At 34.3% G+C, this 14,757-nt stretch overlaps 2 protein-coding genes across 3 annotated transcripts; both read right to left on the bottom strand.

The window, feature by feature from the left end:
• Nucleotides 1-1,185: 1,185 nt before the first annotated feature.
• LOC107784130 (receptor-like cytosolic serine/threonine-protein kinase RBK2) lies at nt 1,186-5,613 on the bottom strand. 2 transcript variants are annotated; one of them, XM_016605200.2, is made up of 9 exons: nt 5,425-5,613; nt 4,591-4,694; nt 4,058-4,474; nt 3,704-3,955; nt 3,462-3,616; nt 3,018-3,097; nt 2,796-2,931; nt 2,526-2,675; nt 1,186-1,835 (listed from the first exon to the last, which is right to left on the bottom strand). In XM_016605200.2, the coding sequence occupies exons 1-9, from the start codon at nt 5,460-5,462 to the stop codon at nt 1,716-1,718; spliced, it is 1,452 nt and encodes a 483-aa protein (XP_016460686.1). In that variant the 5' UTR covers nt 5,463-5,613; the 3' UTR covers nt 1,186-1,715. The 2 variants fall into 2 exon arrangements, with proteins under 2 accessions (XP_016460686.1, XP_075113319.1); XM_075257218.1 differs by lacking the exon at nt 5,425-5,613 and adding an exon at nt 5,053-5,230.
• A 587-nt stretch (nt 5,614-6,200) lies between these two features.
• Nucleotides 6,201-10,304, bottom strand: LOC107784131 (uncharacterized protein At4g15545-like). Its single transcript, XM_016605201.2, has 9 exons — nt 9,834-10,304; nt 9,677-9,745; nt 8,450-8,506; nt 8,173-8,215; nt 7,646-7,726; nt 7,259-7,513; nt 6,780-6,822; nt 6,599-6,677; nt 6,201-6,510 (listed from the first exon to the last, which is right to left on the bottom strand). The coding sequence occupies exons 1-9, from the start codon at nt 10,095-10,097 to the stop codon at nt 6,418-6,420; spliced, it is 984 nt and encodes a 327-aa protein (XP_016460687.1). The 5' UTR covers nt 10,098-10,304; the 3' UTR covers nt 6,201-6,417.
• Between the last annotated feature and the right edge of the window lie 4,453 nt (nt 10,305-14,757).

The following is a 14,757-nucleotide window of genomic DNA, read 5'->3' as shown; positions in this document are numbered from 1 at the left end:
TCAAAAACTCTTCTTTTCTTTTTTTAAGTTTCAATCAAATCTATGTCCAAACGCTAGCCAAATAACTTTGTCTACAAAAATTTAGATATAAGAAAAATATTACTTAATATTTTACATTTTTCCTTTTATTATGACTCCTCCTTCAGATTAATTATACGAACCTCCTTTGGAATTTTGGCCTAATTACAAAATTGGTCTTCGAAAAAGTAGTGAACTGAAGTAAAATGTTATACATGATGATTTTCGTTTTTCTAGAAAAATATTTTATGGATCATATAACTATATATATAAATGGCAAAAAACGTGTCATAGGTTAAACTGGGTATAAAAGAAAATTTGTTTATATAACTTAAAATCCTTCCAAATAACAACAAGATGTATCATCCCTCGTATTTTTATTTTGTTTTTTTTGCTTAATATCTACCCTCGATTTTGCTTTTATTTGGAGACTTCACTCTTATTTCAAGCATGGGTGGCTCAAGAGTCAAGAGGAAGGTTAGTAAAGCATTTGCTTTAGGCCCCCTAAATTTTGGGATCTCAAGAATATTTTTAATTTTGAATTTTCTATTTTATTTTTGTTTAGACAATATTGAAGTTTATACAAACTTCTTATAAAAGTAGAAATAAAGACTGTCTATTTTTTAACAATAGAAATATTTTAGAACTTTGAATTCAAATCTTCATATTGGTAAATAATATTTTCATAATAAGATTCATGGTAACACATTATAAATACATGACTAATATATTAATAACTTGAATTTTCTTACCAATATAAATATTAGTACTACGTATTATATTTTGTAAGATAACTAAATTATAGACAAAAAGAAAGAAAAAAACCAAAGTAAATATTAGTATTACATTTTGTAAGATAACTACAGTATAAACAAAAGAAAAAAGAAGAAAAAAAAAGAAATGCCACTTATTAAAATTTGGCTTTAAGCCACAAATTTTATTGAGACGTGCTTGATTTCAAGAACCCTCCATTTTAATGGTTTGTTTAGTTTTGAATTTGAATAAACCATGAAGTGTGAACTCTTGGGTCATCCAGTTCATTTGGAACCACAGTGCTAGAGAAAAGACATCAAGAATAAAGCAAATATGAAAAATAAAATAGCAAAATATGTATTTGAAAATCTTCAAAGAGCATTCAATCACAACTCATTAGACAATAATCTGCAATTTCTGACAAAAAGAATGTACTATGCATATTTATTTGCTGGCCATGTCAAACTCAAGTACATGCAACCTAGTTTATAACATTTCACCTACATATATCTAGAGTTCAGAATTCTATGTATCCATTGAATTCCGTTTCAAAATCTAGCAAGTTGATAAGTTGTGGAGGTATTTAAACAAAAATGGCATCAAATAGAGATGAATCTGAATATGCACCCTAGAGATGTTAGCATATCTTTCTTCTTCAACATAGTTGTCGAACATTCACTGACAAAAGCTGCTACGCTTGTCAAAACTTCAAACTGTTGAAGCATTACACTTCTTGTTTTGATTTCTTATCCCAGTTTCGGTTGTCAAATTCCGACATAACTGGTATAGAACTTTTAATCACCTAATAATGCTTGCTTTGAATTCCAATAGCTCTATGGTGCAGACATCAACTACAGAGGGCTCAATCGCATAAAAAGATCCTCACTGCTAAGAAGGTCTAGTTCTAGATGATTTTACTTGTTTGGATTATCTGTAAACTTTTGTCAGGGAGACTCAAGTAGCGCATCCAGTTCTATGGCACATCTTCGCTTGAGGGGAGGCCATCTTTTGAACTTTTTCTTGCTCTGTAGAATACCGTCATCACCAATTAACATTTGCTCAACCTGCATGTTAATATCAAAGATGAAAAATAGAATACATAGGCTTCTCTTATGCTTTTGTTGATGTTAAAAGATATAGCACGAAGTCTTCTTCATATAAGCTTAACATTTCCAACCACACTTAAAAGAAGCTTTATGTACAGAGAAGTTCCTTTTGAGTAATAGTGTTTATATGATATAACTGCTAACCATTTGTAGTATAGTTCATATAACAGACTTGCCATTGGCCTAGGGTGAGAATAAATGGAACAAACAATCAAAGCTTATCACCCTACATCCCCAGAAAAAAGCACAATATATCATGGCTTTGAGTATAGCACGAGGAGATTACCTTGCCTCTCCCAATAAAGTTTTCTTAATCATTTAAATATTGTCTTCGGTTGAAGCAACTGTCTTTGTCAACATGCAAGAATTAGGAAAATGTTTTACATTGTGATTCTTATGTCCATCATTTTCTTTTGAATGATTATAATCAACACTTTCCTAATCAATAAAATTTTGAACATTCTGATTGTTCCATCATGCATTAGCTCCTAGAATTAGAAGAAGCGTGAATATGGAAGATACCAGAAGATGGCAAAATTTGCAGCAAAAATCCCATGCTCTTCTTTTAAATGGTTATATTATCAACATTTATGTTACTATGATAATATTAGTGTTGGCTATTCTCCGACTAAAATTAATGTTACTTGCCTGGCTCATTGAAGGCCGATCTGCTGAATCTTGTTGTATGCATAATGAGGCAACCATAAGAATCTGATTAAGTTGTTCTGAGTCATAGGCATCTCCGAGTGATGGATCAACTATCTCATTATGTTTCTTGCCGAGAAGTAAAGGTTTAGCCTGTAAAGTTATTTGGTTACAGTTTATCCTACCACTCTGATTGATACTTGAAACAATAGCCAATTTGTATTACTACGTCTACAGTTGATTAAATGAAGGGGACTTGAGATGATTACATACCCACATCACAACACTATTGCGAGATTCATCCAAAGCTGGACGTCCGGAAATGAGCTCCAACAGTAACACACCAAAAGCATAGACATCAGTTTTTTCATCCACAATGCCATGCATAAAGAACTCAGGAGGGAGGTAACTGCCATGAACATGTAAGATGAAAGTTACCACAAGGGATCCTTATCGCATATTTACAATAGGTAAAAAGCTTAGGTTCCCACAAACCCAAAGGTGCCTTCAAACTGCGATACAGTGAGGTGAGTCCACTTATCAGGGAGCCATTTTGCAAGTCCAAAGTCAGATATCTACAGAAAATCAAAAGATGAGCAACAAAAAATCCTGCAATTTAATGTGAACAAAATAGAAACACAGCAACCTTGTAGAACTTGTGACTCCAAATTTCTAGACACGAATCAGTAATTAGTAATCTGTAAATAAACTGCATTGAGTTTTATCCCTAAAGTAATAAGAGCCATCGAGTTCGGACACTTGAAGAAAACTTCATGTTGGTAACAAGTAATAAAACACATAGTTGAAATTATGTATTATATGCAGGTACTATGAAAGATAACATTCCGAAAACATAGAAATGAATTTAATTGCATGTCGATAAAGCCACTTCGAAACACCACATATTTTCATCGTGTGATGACCAGTACAAAGAAATACCTGAGCCTCGAAATCTTCTGTCAACAATACATTAGCAGCCTTTATATCTCTGTGGATAATCCTCCTCTGGCACCCCTCATGAAGATATGCAAGGCCTGCTGCTGCGCCCAGAGCAATATTATACCTTATGTGCCAAGTCAATTTACCCCTCTCACCTGAAAATGTAAAATACATAATAAAAGAAAGTAAGTTAAAAATCTACATAAGGTGTAATTTCATAAAAAGAAGATTAGGGAACATACCATTAAGCATATTAGCTAAGCTCCCATGAGGAGACAAAGGAAGAACAAGGTGCATCCCACCTTCAACTCCATATCCAATTACATTGGCAATGTTTGGATGTTTGACATGTACTAAAATTCCTAGCTCAGATAAGTAGTCAGATGTCATTTCCTCTTGAGATCCTCTCGTCAACCTTTTTACTGCCACAGGTTGGCCATCTTTGAGATGTCCCTTGTATACTTCAGAATAACCTCCCTCACCAATCAAATTCTCTTCACAAATGACAATAAAAGATTAGGCATCACAATGTGGTTCTACAACAATAGTAGGAGCAATTATAAAGAAAAAGCCAGAATACATATAGAAAGCGTTACCAGGGCTAAAGTTGTCGGTAGCTTGCTGAAGTTCTGAGAGGGAGAAATTCTTCCAGTTAGCTTCAAAGCAGTATTGCAAATCAACATCTAGATTAGGAGCAGGCAACATTGGCATGCTCCGCCGTGCACTCCTACTTTTTCTTTTGGATAACATCTTTAAAGAAGGTAGTGAAGGTAGGGAAGGCATGTTAGGATGGAACGTATGCAAATGTATGGATGGCCCTTTCTTTAGTCTTTTAATAAATCCTTGCCAACCATCAGAATCTGAAGTGCTAGGCTTGGAAGTTGTTGACTCAGACTCTGTCTGATCCTCGGGAGCTTCTCTTATCGACTCCTCATATACTTTATCCTCCTCAATTACTTCTCTAGTAGAATCTTCATCCATATGATCTTCTCCCATGCTTAGACTTCGAAACTCTAGCATAAAATGATAAAAAGATTTATATACGGAAGAGATAAACTGATGGAGTATATAAACAGATGTAATATAATACTATATGATGGAGAAACTAGCGTGTCCAATGGATTTTCACCTTCAGCGGAGAGAGAAATGGAGGAAGCACAAAATAGTAGCTTGTGCCCTATCTTGAAAAGCTCCTCGTCTGACTCTTCTTCATCGGCATTGCGGGTATTCTCACTGTTAACATAATTTTGGGAATCCAGAGATATAAAAAGATCATTTCTTGAAAAGCACTGATTTTATTAAGTTTTAGAAAATCATACAAATATTCCACAAAGATTTTACAGGCATACAAACAAGGAAAAAGCTTCTTCTCCCATTTCTTCGTCCATTTTACCGATCACATGCCCTTAAATTGTTAATAAAATAATGTTATCTGAATCTACCTGCAGCCTAATTTAGGAAAACGACGCAAAAATCATAGATTATATTAAAGAGCGAAAACCATGCCTAGAAATTCAAAAATTGCCAAAGAAAAACTGCCAACATCATTTCTGGTTTTACCCCCCAACATAAAAAAATGTTAATATGTTACCTTGTCATCCGAATTTTGTCATATGACAATGATCCACATAAAGGAGGAGAGTCGCGATAGATTGATGATCATCAACGTGACAACGGTCTAATATAATGAATCTTCTATGTAAAGATTCATATAGCCCGACCCAATTACTAATTTGGGATTGAGAGGTGGTTGATATGATAGAGATATACAGTGATCCATTTATGACATCACATAATATATAGAGGGCTGTGACATTACTATCTCGTCAACAACACAAATTGGTCTAGCTAAAATTAACGGGGCTGCCTATTTCCTATTTAGCAAAAAAGAGGAAACTTTATGAAGTAACAAACCAAACCAAATATCATCATAGTCATAACAAATGAGTTTGAGAATATATACCATGGAGAATTAGCTGAATGTTCAAGAATAGTTTCCATGGATCTTCACAGAAAGAACACAAAATTAAAGCCAAATAAACCAAAAAAGGATGAATTAGGCTTCCTCAACAGAATCCAAAAATGGGAGAATTGCAGAATGAATGAGAGAGAAGTATAGAGAGATAGGAGAAGGAGACAATGAGAAAAAGGAAATATGGAAAATAGCGGTTGTCAACCTGCATTTGCATGCCCGAAATTGTGGAACGTGTAAAAATAAATACTGTAGGGACCTAGAGCAAAGATTATAAATACAAAATATAATTAATGATAGCATATTAGTAGATATGCACAGACCTGTGCAGATCATATATATATATATATATATACAAATATATATATATATATATATATATATATATATATATATATATATATATATATATACACACACTTTTTATTTATTCAGCATTTAATTTTGCGTGCAGATCAAATAGAGATCACCAGTGTCAAACTCAAAAAGGTTCCTTTTTTTCTTTTTCCAGTTTCTCTTTCGAGATGGATGAACACACAGACGAATCTAGAATGTAAACATTGTGGCCTTCCGAGTTAATCAATATTTAATTCTATTTCTATTTGTTTTTGCACACATATATATAGGATTTGATCCAATACACTGAGTTCTACCGAACCTGCTAACTCATTCTTGGATTTAGTAGTACTCCGGAATGAAAAGGGAAGCAATAGAAGTTGATGAGATTTGAAGCCTTACAACACAAAAGGTGACATTGAGGTACTAGATTTTCAAAGCTCAAAATATTTGAGTTGAATAAAAATGTCATGAAATGCTTTTTGCTGGTGAAGCTATAAATTAAGATACAATACATAGATTACAAAAGAAGAAGCTCCAAGGCAGTGAAGCAATAATTACAAACTTTTGGTACATTTAATTTATTAATCACTTTACAGTAAAAATACATGCAACAGGCTCCAGGCTCCAAACTAGGAAGATTACATTTTATTGGGCATTACGAGTAATCAACCCTTCAAAGATGGTATACAGGTCCTTGTTTTCATCACCAAAAATTTCAGCTGCTTTCCGCAAAGTATCCTAAAATTATCAAAATAAGCTGTTATATTTGTAAAATACGTGGTAGTTAATGTCATAAGATCAAGTGATATGCGTAGGGAAATCATACCTCTTTTGTTTGCTTGTGCGAGTTTAATTCCTTAACATTTGTTAGAAAGGCACCAAACTGCTCGTATGATAGCCGACTCCTGATAATGCATAAACCATCCATGGTAATGAAACACAAGCTCAAAATGGAAAATCGGGATCATATAAAGATGAATCACAGAGGATAGTGGCAATAGCTTTACCTGACTTGTCGGAAGAACTCCTTTCCATCCACTCGAGCCCGTGCTGGAATAGTACATGAAAAGGTGGTGAAACTCATGTCAGACATCAAAACAACATAAGGCTTTAATTTTGTTAAATTAAGAAGTAGTAACACGGGTACGCATTGATGCACTATATATAAGTGCAAAAGAGTACTGGTGGCACTTAAACTGCACGGTATCCAGTAGAAGGTGGTGATTGCAGACAAGAGAGCCATCCCTCATCCTTGCATTACCTTACTCAAAGATAGGCCCTCAATTGGGAAGAATGTATTTCATTAACTAAAATTTATTCATCCCAACAATTCTACACAAAAGAAGTTGTCCATTATAGACCAACCTTTGAGCTTAAGACAAAAGTACTGCAGTTTTAGATCAAACAAACATCACAGATATTAACTTATGCATGCCAAACTTGAGCAAAGAAAGGAACCCAATTTGATGTTTTCAAAAGAACAAACCAGTTTGTGATCCTGTTTCAAGGCCTGACATCGAGCCATACTGGCTTGAGGTTGACGAATATACTGAAGATCTGTCATCAAACATGCCTCTTGTTGTTGAGAATGAAATGGAATGTCTCCTTGGAGATAATGGTCTTGGTGACCTTGAAGGAGACACAGATGCCGAAAGACTTGGAGGGGAACCAGGAGGAGTAAGACGTGGAGTACTAGTCTGTGATGCTAACAACAAGCCTGGCGATATGCGAGGCCTAGAAGCTGCAACCATTGAATAAAAATATAAGTTTATGGTTAAGTTACGGAATGTAAGTGTTTCGTAGATCAAAAGTTGCTTAGCCAGAGGTCATTAACAATGTCACAATACAGACAATTTTGGGTTTTAGAGCTCACTTTCTGACTCGGCATCCTCTGAATATGAATGTCCACTCTCTGTTGACTGGGCCCGAGGAGGTGGCAGGGAAGCATCTTCATCTGAATAATTTATAGAATTGGCAAAGTTAATTGTTTCCTCCAACCTCCATTTACCCCAAATAGAAAAAGAAGTGTCCAGTACATATGCTAAGAGAAAATCAAAAGGGAAGAGGAAATGACTCAAGTATAGTAGAATTAGATGCAGAATAGATTCTCAAATCAATAAAAACCTTTTAATCCTTAGAACCAATAATAGATAACTTCATGTGTCGAAGTATCCTCGTGAAAAGACAAAAATTCCTATATCTAAAAGCTGTGGAGAAACTCCACTCTAATAAACATACTTCACATAGTAAACTCTGGAACACATGTCACATAGTAAACTTCACAGCATATTTCACATAGTAAACTTTGGAGCAGCACAAGAAGTTCCCGAAAAAGATAATGAATATGAGCAAATCGCTGAAAAAGAATATAGACATCGAACAATGACAAAAAGGACAAACCTGATTGGCTTTGTCCATTTTTGGCAAGATTTGGAGCTCCAGCCTGTCAGACACCAAAAGTGACAGGGTATTAATAAGGATAGCACATCCTCTACATAGCAAGATTAGGAGGTAGTAGTGTTGCCAGTTTATCCTGAAAAACTTTGAGCACCCAGAAATTCAAACCCATATCCACGTAATAGTTCAGTTCACAAGCATTATTTTAGTTCCAGGAATACTATACTTTTGTGTAGTTAATTAACAACAGGAAGATGGAGAAATACTTCAATTGACTTACCGGGCTGTCTTCTTCCTCATTGAGTGATCTCATAAGTGTCTTTCTGAAGGCTTCCAACTGTAATTTTCAAGACAACAAATCTTTTTCAACAATTAAATACCAAAAGCAATAGTCTAAATACCATAGTAGATACATGACGTCAGAAATTTGGGTCAAGAGGAATAGCGCCTTTATGGGGGTAAGTGGATTGTGGGTGCGAGAGGCTGAGTTAAAAGAGGCTAACACATGTTAATGTATGTAACTGCTCTAACCAGAGGACATTACTGGAAAGTATAAAAACGCTTGTTTGTATAATTGCTAAACTGACAATTGCATACTCTATAACAGGTAGGAGCTCTCGTCACTCCATAAGGTCTTTAACTAGCTAAAAATTCCTCCGAATAAAGTGAAACTGTTAGACAAATACCCCTAATAATCTTGTCTTCCCACCCTTTTTTCCCCTTCCTCTCTTAAATCTCTTATCAAGCCATAAAAGCATATTGCTATTTCAACTAGCTTCTGGATTAAAGGCTCTGATTTCGGACCTTGGGAATGGAGTCCTCTTCACTCTTCAGAAAAGAACAGTTTACCCCCTTAGTAGGCTTTCCTGGCGACTAGCCTAAATCCGAAGTAGTCGTGTCAGTAAACTTTTGAAACCGGATGCTTAAAGGAAAAAAGAAGAGGAAAGAAACCTTCTACATTATGACCTATTAAAAAGACACCAAATCCACAGGGTCACCTATTTAAAGATTCAAACTTTACTTATTTTTAGCTATCTATAAAAAGATTTTAAGAAAAAACTTTGAGTTTCGAAAACTATAATCTTTAGACAAATGCTAGTATGGACCAAGTACAGCAGCATCATTCAGTTGCCAAATTGCGATAATTTGCCCAACTCTAAAAACCCATAATCCAGCTTTCCTGTCTCACCCACCCCCATCCCCAATTTTTCAAATGAGCACAGCACAAACTATGTTTCAATCACACACTAGCTGGAATTCGCAATTTAAATCCTCTATATCCATTATGCTCCATCCATCCCCAAACAAACTAAAAACTACTCCTTTGTTCAAAAAGAATGTCGCATTTTACATTCACAAACATTTAACTTCAAACTTTTTATTTTACCCTCAGTAACATGATTCATAACTTGTTTTAGGCCACATGTACCAGAAGTCTTTCTTTTCTTCTTAAATTTTGTGTCAAGCCAACACTGTCACGTTGGGACGGAGTAAGAGTTAATAATACCTTAGCAACATCACGATTAAGCTTCTTTACAGTATTGGATAGCGCTGCATTCTCTTTCACCAAACTCTCCTGCAAAAATTCAAACACTATCAAAAGGTCAACCCCTAGTCCAAGAAGAAGAAGATGCAACACGAAGCCCAAATTGGTCGGGTCGGACCTTCTCCTGCTCGGCGCGGGAAAGCTTGTCGGATGCGTCGGAGAGGGAGGAGTCGAGGGAGTCGAGCTGGGAGTGAAGGTCGGAGATGACGTCATCCCTCTCCGACAGCTGGCGGCGGAGGGCGTCGGCTTCCGATTCCAAGGCGGAGATGCGCGTGGAAAGAGCAATGGAGGTGATCTTACGCGCCACATCCAACTGTTCAAATGGATCTGACGGCAGTACTTCCAATACTTCCTCGGGAAGATCGAATTCCTTAGCCAGCATTATTTTACTTAGTTTTCTACAGTAGTACAAGTACTATATTACTAAAAGGTTTGTAAATTTGTTATCACAACTCCCCATTGTTTTCTTTTGTCTTTCTGTTTGTGGAATTATTAGTATAGTTCTGCTGTAAAATTTATGTGAAGGTGAGGAGGATAAGGTTATTTTTGGACATACTTGGTCATTTCTATGTGTGGTTGATTTTCCACTTTCTAGGAAGGTTTCTTGTATTGTCATGTTTGTGTGTGGTTGCTTCTTAGTTCTCTCCTTTCTAGGAAGATTTGGTATTTGCTTTGTTGGAAAAATTGAATGATTACCGGTATTAAAAAATTTAGTTTGAGGCGTGTTAAGTATACTGTTCGTAAGGATATTTCGTTCATATGGTGATGAATATTATTAGGCGTATTGTTCAGGATTCAACAAGCTCTTCTAGTATAACTAGGAACAACAACAACAACAACAACAAAGACTTATGAGAAGAAAACCCAACACAAAAGAAAAAAGGAAAAAAAGTTTTTAACTCTGATCACTCTATTTAGAAGATGAAAACACAAAAATATATATAGTCCAAAACAAATGAACTATTTTTCAGATAACGTCCAAGCCATAATGGCTTTTTCAAAATGGAATGACTGTTACAAACAAACGTTTTCATTAGAAAATTAAAACGTTTTGAAACATAAATACAATTAAGACTAAATTGTCAGTTTGCTTTTGACTGAGCAACGTCCAAAATGAAAAGCCATAAGGCTTTAATAAACAAAATGTAAAACCATTTAAGGCTAAAAAATGTCTTCAAATCTCATATATACATATATATGGGTATTCAAAATCAGATTTATTATTTCAAAATTGTATTGTACAATCTATTACAAATAATAAGAGTAATTTGTATAATAAAGAGCAATTAATATTATATCAAGGAATGAACATAGACATTAATTTGAATATTTCTTTTTGAGATATTAAAAATATTATTTTTTCTATCAATCCCCCACGTATCTCGAAAAGAATATTAAAAAATATAGTGAACTAAATTTTTTTTAAGAATTCTTTCAAAATAATGTTCTTGAGTCAACATTAAACTATTGTCATCTCTTATAATTTTCATGCCTAAAATAACACTAACTTCTCCCATGTCTTTCATCTCAAAATTAGAAGACAAGAAAATTTTGGTTTTATGTACCAAATCAAGGCTAGAACTAGAAATAAGCATGCCATCCACATAAAGGCAAATAATAACACATGTACCATCTACACATTTTGTATAAACATGTTTATCTGCTTCAATTGATGAAAAACCATCATTAACCAATATTTGATCAAATTTTCATGCCACTGTTTAGGTGCTTGCTTTAGACCATATAAAGATTTTAGCAATTTACATACTTTGGTTTCTTGGCCAGACATTATACAACCCGCAGGTTGCTCCATGTAAATTTCCTCTTCCAAATCACCATTTAAAAATGCAGTTTTAACTTTCATTTGGTGAATCAAAAGTTCATAAATAAAAGCCAATACAAATAAAACACGAATTGAGAAAATTCTAGTTACAAGAGCATAAGTATCAAAATAATCAATATTTTATTTTTGGGTAAAACCTTTTGCAATAAGTCTAGCTTTGTATTTATCAATGGAACCATCCGGATTGAGTTTCTTCTTAAAAATCCATTTACAACCAATGGGTTTAGCTCCCAGAGGTAAATCAACTAAAATTCAAGTTTTATTTTGTAAAATTGAGTTTAATTCTACATCAATAGTTTCTTTCCAAAATGAGGCATCAGACGAAGAAATAGTTTCAGAATATGTTAAAGGATCATTATCCACTAGATAAGTATAAAAATCATTATCAAAAGATTTTTCTTTCCTTGATCTTTTGCTTCTTCTTAAATCCTCACTTTCAAAATCATTTCTAATAATTTGAACATGTGAAATATTATCACTTGGAATAATAGGAGCATCAGAAATATTTTCAAATTTTAAAGAAAAAATATTTTTTTTAAATTCAGCATTTTTTTTTTTCCAACAATAATATTGTTTTCAAGTACATCACTTTTGACTACTACAAATCTGTATGATGCACTGTTTTCAGCATACCCAATAAACATACAATCCGATGTTTTAGATCCTATTTTTCTTTTCTTAGGATAAGGCAACATAAATTTAGCAAGCACCCCCATACTTTCAAATATTTCAAATTAGGTGGATAGCCCTTCCACAATTCATAAGGAGTTTTACCCGTTTTCTTATTAGGAATTCTATTTTGTAAATGACAAGCAGATAAAATGGCTTCACCCCAAAGATTATCCGGAGCATCAGAACTAACAAGCATGTTATTCATCATTTCCTTTAAGGTCCTATTTTTTATTTCCGCTACACCATTTGATTGTGGAGAATATGATGGAGTTATCTCGCGAATTATGTCTTCTTTCTCACAATAATCATTTAATAAAATAAATTCACCACCTCTATCGGATCTAACTCTTTTGATTTTCTTACCCAATTTATTTTCTACTTCAGTTTTATAAATTAAAAACTTATCAAAGGCTTCATCTTTATTTCTCAATAAATAAACTTTTGTATATCTAGAAAAATCGTCTATAAAAGTCACATAATATTTTTTTCCCTCCTCTAGTCAAAGTTTGTTTCAAATCTCCTAAATCAGTATGGATTAAACTTAATAATTCAGATTCTCTAAATACTGAAGCACATGATTTCTTAGTTTGTTTAGCTTCGCCACAACTTCACACTTATCAATATTAGAATAATTAATATTTGAAATGAGACTTTTAGAATGCATTTTCTTAATATAAGATAAACTAACATGTCCTAATCTAGCATGCCATAAATTAAAAGAATCAATTAAGTAAACAGAAGTACTAGCATTTTCATTCATAACATTGAGTACAAATAATACATGGTTATAATACCATTTTCCAACAAAATTATTATTCTTGGTCAACACGACCTTATCAGATTCAAAAGAAACTTTCACCCCCACTTTTCCTAATAATCCCACAGCAACCAAATTGGCTCGGATACTAGGAACATGCAACACGTCATTCAATGCCAAAGTTTTGCCAGATGTGAGTTTGAGAAGAACTTTGTCTTTTCCAAGAACAGGGGTAGTCCTTGAGTCACCAAGATATACAACCACTTCTCCTTCCTCAACTTGGGTGTAAGACACAAAGTCTTTTTTGTTAGCACATATGTGTCTAGTGGAACCCAAATCTAACACTCAATCTTTCACATTGGCCACAAGGTTCACTTGGGAAACAACTGCAGCAATTATGTCATCCGCTTTGGCTTTGGTTAAATTTACTTTAGCCTTAGCGGGATTGTCATTCCCAACCCTCTTCCAGTATTGAGCAGCATGTAGGCCAGATTTGCCACACACAAAGCAATTACCTTTTTTTCTTGAAGGTTTGATTGTTGGTTTTGGGCTTATAACCATTTCTTTTATCATACCTGTTATTTAATTTGTTCTGTCGCTTATTGTCCTCCACAAGGTTGGCTTTTGTAGCAATTCAGTATGGACTAAACTTAATAATTCAGATTCACTAAATACTGAAGCACATGATTTCTTAGTTTGTTTAGCTTCGGCACAAACTTTACACTTATCAATATTAGAATAATTAATATTTGAAATGAGACCTTCAGAATGCATTTTCTTAATATAAGATAAACTAACATGTCCTAATCTAGCATGTCATAAATTAAAAGAATCAATCAAGTAAGAAGTACTGGCATTTTCATTCATAACATTTAGTACAAATAATCCATGGTTATAATAACCCTTTCCAACAAAATTATTATTCTTGGTCAACACGACCTTATCAGATTCAAAAGATACCTTTATCTCCACTTTTCCTAATAATCCCACAGAGACCAAATTGGCTCGGATACTAGGAACATACAACATGTCATTCAATGCCAAAGTTTCAACAGATGTGAGTTTGAGAGGAACTTTGCCTTTTCCAAGAACCGGGTTAGTCCTTGAGTCACCAAGATATACAACCTCTTCTCCTTCCTTAAATTGGGTGTAAGACACAAAGTCTTTTTTGTTAGCACATATGTGCCTAGTGGCACCCAAATCTAACACCCAATTTTTCACATTGGCCACAAGGTTCACTTGGGAAATAACTGCAGCAATTATGTCATCCGTTTTGGCTTCAGTTAAATTTACTTTAGCCTTAGCGAGATTGTCATTCCCAACCCTCTTCCGGCATTGAGCAGCATGATGGCTAGGTTTGCCACACATAAAGCAATTACCTTTTTTCTTGAAGGTTTGATTGTTGGTTTTGGGCTTATAACCATTTTTTTTTTATCATACATGTTATTTGATTTGTTCTTCCGCTTATTGTCCTCCACAAGGTTGGCTCTTGTAGTAATCTCCTTTCCTTTGTCAGCAACAGCTTGCTTGTGATTGGTATTTTCAATTATAATATTGTCACGACCCGGACTTCCCACCCTCGGGAGTCGTGATGGTGCCTACTAGTGAAATCTAGGCAAGCCAACCATTTGAATTACTTACCTTTTTTCCATTTTTAATCCTTTAACAATTAAGAGGCAACATTATAATAACGATAGAAATTCAAAGCGAAAGACTGAAATATAATATATTAATAAAGATGTCAATACCAATCCATACATAAACTACCCA

Source organism: Nicotiana tabacum, chromosome 7 (genome assembly GCF_000715075.1).
Source record: "Nicotiana tabacum cultivar K326 chromosome 7, ASM71507v2, whole genome shotgun sequence".
Classification (NCBI taxonomy): domain Eukaryota; kingdom Viridiplantae; phylum Streptophyta; class Magnoliopsida; order Solanales; family Solanaceae; genus Nicotiana; species Nicotiana tabacum.
The sequence above is the reverse complement of the archived record's forward strand: the minus strand, read 5'-3'. Positions and strand labels throughout refer to the sequence as shown.

Bases quoted from the DNA above. Each gene is read 5' to 3' on its own strand.
- LOC107784130 (XM_016605200.2), bottom strand. From the start codon at position 5,462: ATGGAAACTATTCTTGAACATTCAGCTAATTCTCCATG. The intron at 3,956-4,057 runs GTAACGCTTTCT...TCATTTGTGAAG, and splicing joins TACCGACAACTTTAGCCCTG to AGAATTTGATTGGTGAGGGA. The intron at 3,617-3,703 runs GTATGTTCCCTA...TTACATTTTCAG, and splicing joins CTTAGCTAATATGCTTAATG to GTGAGAGGGGTAAATTGACT.
- LOC107784131 (XM_016605201.2), bottom strand. From the start codon at position 10,097: ATGCTGGCTAAGGAATTCGATCTTCCCGAGGAAGTATTGGAAGTACTG. The intron at 7,514-7,645 runs GTGAGCTCTAAA...CAATGGTTGCAG, and splicing joins AGAGGATGCCGAGTCAGAAA to CTTCTAGGCCTCGCATATCG. The intron at 6,678-6,779 runs GTAAAGCTATTG...ATGCATTATCAG, and splicing joins GAGTTCTTCCGACAAGTCAG to GAGTCGGCTATCATACGAGC.